Source organism: Octodon degus, unplaced genomic scaffold (assembly GCF_000260255.1).
Source record: "Octodon degus isolate 3935 unplaced genomic scaffold, OctDeg1.0 scaffold00093, whole genome shotgun sequence".
Classification (NCBI taxonomy): Eukaryota; Metazoa; Chordata; class Mammalia; order Rodentia; family Octodontidae; genus Octodon; species Octodon degus.
The window spans coordinates 5,721,511-5,726,879 of NW_004524669.1; the positions used below are offsets into that span (position 1 = coordinate 5,721,511).

Consider the following 5,369-nt stretch of genomic DNA (forward strand, 5'->3'; position numbering starts at 1 on the left):
AAAAAAAGGGAAAAAGGGAAAAAAAGTATTAAGTATTTTATCTCCTATGTTAATTTTATTTCACAGTAATGGAGTTGATGTTTGATTTTTTTCTTTTTTTCTTTTTTTTTTTTTTTTGTGGAACTGGGGATTGAATTCAGGCCCTTGCACTTGCCAAGCAAGCGCTTATTCTACTGAGCTATCTCCCTGGCCCCCTGATGTTTGATTTTTAAAATGGGGTCTTGCTATGTAGTTTGGCCTTGAACTCACTGTAAACCCAGGCTCCTGCGCAGTCCTGTGCGAACAATCATCCTGCCTCAGCTACTCAAGTACTGGATTATGGGTATGCCAACTCTAGGCCTGCTCAAGTAGTTGATAAATGGATGAATTTCTGGCATTATTTTTGTTGGTACAGTTTTTTTTTTTTTTTTTTTTTGGTGCAGGGTCTTACTACACAGCCAAGACTTGTAGTGATCCTCCTGATTTCTGCCTCCCCAAGCGCTAGGATTACAGGTGCGCCAGCTCAGTGTACCCAGGGGGTGGGGCTGGCATGGCATGCAGAGCCAGGGATGGAACCCTGACCCCTGTGCTTACCTAAGCAAGTGCTTATTCTGCTGAGCTATACTGCCTGCCCTGTTTTTGTCTCTTTGAGACAGTCTGTTGCTATACAGTTTAGGCTGGCCTTAAGCTCACTTTGTAGTTCAGGCTGGCCTTGAACTCACAACAATCCTCCTGTCTCAGCCTCCCGGTGCTGGGATTACAGGCGTGAGCCACCATGTCTGGTGGCATTATGTTTTAATACTCCCAGTGGTTTATGTCTCTGTCACTAACAGTGGTTTCGTTCAGGTACAGTGGCACATATCTTCCATTCCAGACACTCAAAAGGCTGAGCTAGAAAGCTCAAAGGTCCAAAATTAGCATAGACAACTTCATGGGTTGTTGTAGAAGAAAAAGTTAATGGGCTTGAAATACAGCTCAGTGGCAGAGTATATAATAAACTCAATGCATCCATGCCAAACTTGAGTATGGAAGAAATAAAAATTATACTTCATCTATTTTATTGTCTTTTACTACTCTGATTTTGTAGATTGACTATGGACTAGGAAAATCAAATAGGTAAAAAAAATTTTTTGGGGGGGCGGGGGAGGAACCAGGGATTGACCTGCAGGACCTTGCACTTGCCAGGCAAGCACTTATTCCACTGAGCTATCTCCCTGTCCCCCCCCTCCGTCATCCCCCCCCAAGGCATTTTGTGCAGGGTCTCACTACACAGCTCAGACTCACAGTGATCCTTGTGTTTTCAGCCTCCCCAGTGCTGGGATTGCAGGCATGCTACCAGATTAAAAGGTTCAATACACCAGAGATTAAGCCTTTACGCAGGTACTTCAGTCCACTGAGCTATCTGGCTGGCCCTTCATTTTGAAAAGCCTGCAGTCCCAAATTAAAACTTTTCCTGTGGATAACTAGCTATATAGAACTAACTTCTCTGATCCCAGCACTAGAGAAGTTGAGGCAGAATTATCTCAAGGCCAGCCTGGGTAAGATCAGATCAGCCTGAACTACAGGTAAGGACCAAAATATAGTGAAATAAAGTGTCTTGAGTGTGGTGGCACAACCCTATGATTTAGTAATAGCAAGCTGTTGAGAGCTTGCACTGATTGACAGCCTGCTTCAGTACCCATCCCATAGATTCGCCACCACTGCTATAAATCTGGTACTGAAGAAGGCTAAGGCAGGAAGTTTAGAAGTTCTAGCTTAGTGTGGGCAGTGTAACAGCTTGGTGAGACCTTGTCTCAGTAAATAAGCAAACAAAAAAATAGCCAGGTATGTAGTGTAGTATGAAGTCCTGAGTTCAGTTCCCTGTACTGCAAAAGTAAGTGAATAAATGCATGAAAAATAGAGTTCTTGGGCTGGTGCAGCACCTGCCTGGCAAACGAGGTCCTGAGTTCAATTCGATTCCTGATATCAAAAAAATAAATCTTTAAAGACTTGGAGACAGGGTCTCGATGAGAGCTTGTGATTCTCCTGCCTCAGGCCTGCCCAAGTGCTATGATTACCTGCATGCACCACCACAGGCATATGTAGTCACTTCCATAATATTTTAGCTCTGGAGATAGTTGAGAATGAATAAGAGTTTTTGGACATCTTACCATAACAGCATATATCTCCATTCACCCCAGCTTGCTATCTCATTCGTGTGTGTTTGTGCATGCATGTGTGTGTGTGTGTGTCTCATTCTTTTTATTTTTTATTTTATTTTTTTTTAATTTATTTATTTATTTGTGTGTGTGTGTGTGTGTGTGTGGCCAGCTCAACCCACCAGGGGGCGGGGCTGGCTGGCATGTGGTGCTGGGGATTGAACCGTGGTCTTTTGTGCTTTGCTAAGCTTGTTCTAAGTAGGTGCTTTAGACCACTGAGCCATCTCACCAGCCCTCATTCTTTTTAATCACTGCTCAGTAGTCCATTGAAAAAGTTCGTCATAATTGACTATTTCCTTTGAGGTGTACATTTTGAATGTTCTAGCTTTTTTTTTTTTTTTTTTTTAACTTTGTAAGCTTTTGAGTATATTCATAGGATGGTGCGTTTTTTTTTTTTTTTTTTTCAGAACTGGGGATTGAACTCAGGCCTTTGCGTTTGCCAGGGAAGTGCTTATTCCACTGAGCCATCTCCTCAGGCCCTGGATGGTGCTTATTGATAATATATGTTCATCTACAATTTTATTTTATTCTATTTATTTTTTGGGGGGTGGGGCCGCTCAGGATGCTTTCAGGGCAGGTCTAGCTTGAGGATGAGGGGATCAAACCACAGCATCCTTAGCCTGACTGCTTTGTTTCAGCAGGCACTTAAACACCTGAGCTAGTGGGCAGGCCCCCTCATCTACAATTTTAAAAAGTTGTATTCACTGGTATTTATCTAAGTGGTAGAGTGCTTGCCTAGCATGTGCAAGGTACTGGGTTCCATCCCTGGTACTATACACATACACACGTTGTACAAATTTATTATCATCTGTATTTGAAAGTGTCTATTTTCCTATATCCATCCTTGTCCCACATATTACCAGAGCTTTTAACTTGTATCTAGTAAGTGAAAAGCTAGAAATTCATTATAGGGTTATATTTTTAAAATTATGAGAGTGGCTTTTGTTGTGTCTCAGATCCCTAGTACTGCCAATAAATACTGAATGAGGTTGGTCAGATCATCATATACTTGCTGGCTCCCTAGATTTTCAGTGTGAACTTTCAGGTATGAGAATTACTATTTAAACATGGCTTCAGAACCTTGAAGAGACCCAGGGACCTTTAGTTTTAGCTACCTGTGAGGCTGTGGTAGGACAGCTACTTGACCCTGGACTTTGACGCCAACCTGATCTATGTGGTAAGACCCCGTGTCCAAAGAAGAACATGTAAAGAAATGGTGTTACAAATGTGAGGTGTCACTGAGATGCCTCTGCTGTCTGGACTTTACCACTTCCACTTTGACTCCTTTTTCTTTTAATTTTAGGTGATCATGGAGCTCAGCTTGGCCTCCATGGAGCAGGTGGTGATGGGATGCATGATGATACAGCAGGTGGAGAGGAAGGAGAGAACAGCCCAGATCCACAACCCCAAGCTGGTCGGAGGACCCGGCGGGAAGCATGCACCTGTCCTTACTGTAAAGACAGTGAAGGGAGGTGAGTTGACCCAGTAGATTCTTTAGTTAAAGAAAATGAACTTGGAGGTAAGTAAAAGGGGAGTGTGTGTGTGTGTGTCTGTCTGTCTTTTTGAAACAGGGTCTTGCTATGTAGTTCAGGCTAGCCCTGAGCTCACTTTGTATCACAGGCTGGTCTCAAACTCACCACAGTCCTCCTGCCTCAGCCTCCTGAGTGCTGGGAGTACAGGCTTGAGCCACCATGCTTGGCATGGTTTGTTTTGGTACTAGGAGTTGAAGTCAGGACCTTGCGCTTGCCAGGCAGACACTGTGCCACTGAACACTGTGCCCTGTCCCTATAAGTTTTGAATATTTAAACTCTGCACCAAGTTTAGAGATACCTATAATCTGAGCTACTCAGGAAGCTGAGACAGGAGGATCTCAAGTTTGGAATTAGCTGAACAACAATTTATTTTAATTAATTAATTAATTTATTTATTTTGCAGAACCGGGGATTGAACCCAGACCCTTGCACTTGCCAGGGAAGCACTTATTCTACTGAGTCATCTCCCCTGCCCCTAGCCAAACAATAATTTAGGAAAGACTTTTTCTCCAAGTAATTTTTTTTTTTTTTAATTTATTTATTTTGTGTGTGTGTGGCCAGCTCAGCCCACCAGGGGGCGGGGCTGGCTGGCATGTGGTGCTGGGGGATTGAACCGCGATCCCTGTGCTTTGCTTAGCTTAGCTTCTTCTAAGTAGGTGCTTTAGACCACTGAGCCATCTCTCCAGCCCCATCTCCAAGTAAATTTTTAAAAATAAGAGTAGACTCTTGACTTAAGAAAATTCATGGGCCAGGGTTAGATAGTTCAGGGGAACAGTGCCTGCCTGGCAAATGGAAAGTCTGAGTTTGATTCCTAGGGGGGGAAAAAATCATTCCCAAGGCCTGATTGTAATTCACAGTATCATTTACTTTCAGGTCTCTCTCATAGGCAGATCAGTGTCCTTAGACATTGGCCCAGGAGTTCTCAATTATGACCATATAGAAAAGGATGTTGTAATGTTCCTTCCAGAGCTCATTTAAGGGTTAAATCTGTATCTGAGACCATCTGGAAGCATGAATAGTAGCATTTGGGACATAACTCAATACTTAGGTCATTAAGTTCAAATTAAAAATCCTGGGCTGATGAGATAGCTCAGTGCTCTAAATCACCTTAGGCAAGTGCAGGGACTGTGGTTTGATCCCCAGCACCACATGCCATGCCAGCCCCACCCCCAGGGCAGGCTGAGCCAGCCCAAAAAAAAAAAATTAAAAATCCAGTCATAACTCAAGTTATTCATATGTTAGACCAGTTGTTTGTTACTTGAGGGTCCACTGTGATTAAGAAGAATTGAGGATGTAGCTCAGTGGTAGAGCCCTCTTGTACCACAAAATGAATCAATGGAGGAAATAAAAAAGGATTGGCTAAGGATGTAGCTTAGTGGTAGAGTACACTTGGGTTCGATCTCTAGTATCTCATAACACAATAATATAATGTTTACTGTAGACAGAAATTCTTCCATGGAGGAATCCTTTTTTTTGGCTGGCTCAAGCTATCTTAAGGGCTAGTCTGGTGCAGCATGTAGAGCTGGGGATTGAACCGCACTCCCCTGCACCTGACTAAATTTGGCCAAGCAAGAACTTTAAACAACTGAGCTAACTGGCAAGCTCCCCTATGGAGGAATCTTTTTTTTTTTTTTTTTTTTTTTTTTTTGTGGAACCAGGG

The 5,369-nt window shown here is 42.9% G+C and overlaps 1 protein-coding gene across 3 annotated transcripts in view; it reads left to right on the forward strand.

The window, feature by feature from the left end:
* Sp1 (Sp1 transcription factor) overlaps nucleotides 1-5,369 on the forward strand; it is a 38,283-nt gene that overhangs the window by 28,407 nt on the left and 4,507 nt on the right. For all 3 annotated transcript variants that reach the window (XM_004637887.3, XM_012516170.2, XM_023722693.1), the window contains exon 4: nucleotides 3,481-3,649. In XM_004637887.3, coding sequence (XP_004637944.1) covers nucleotides 3,481-3,649 — 169 coding nt within the window. The remainder of the gene's footprint in view (nucleotides 1-3,480; nucleotides 3,650-5,369) is intronic.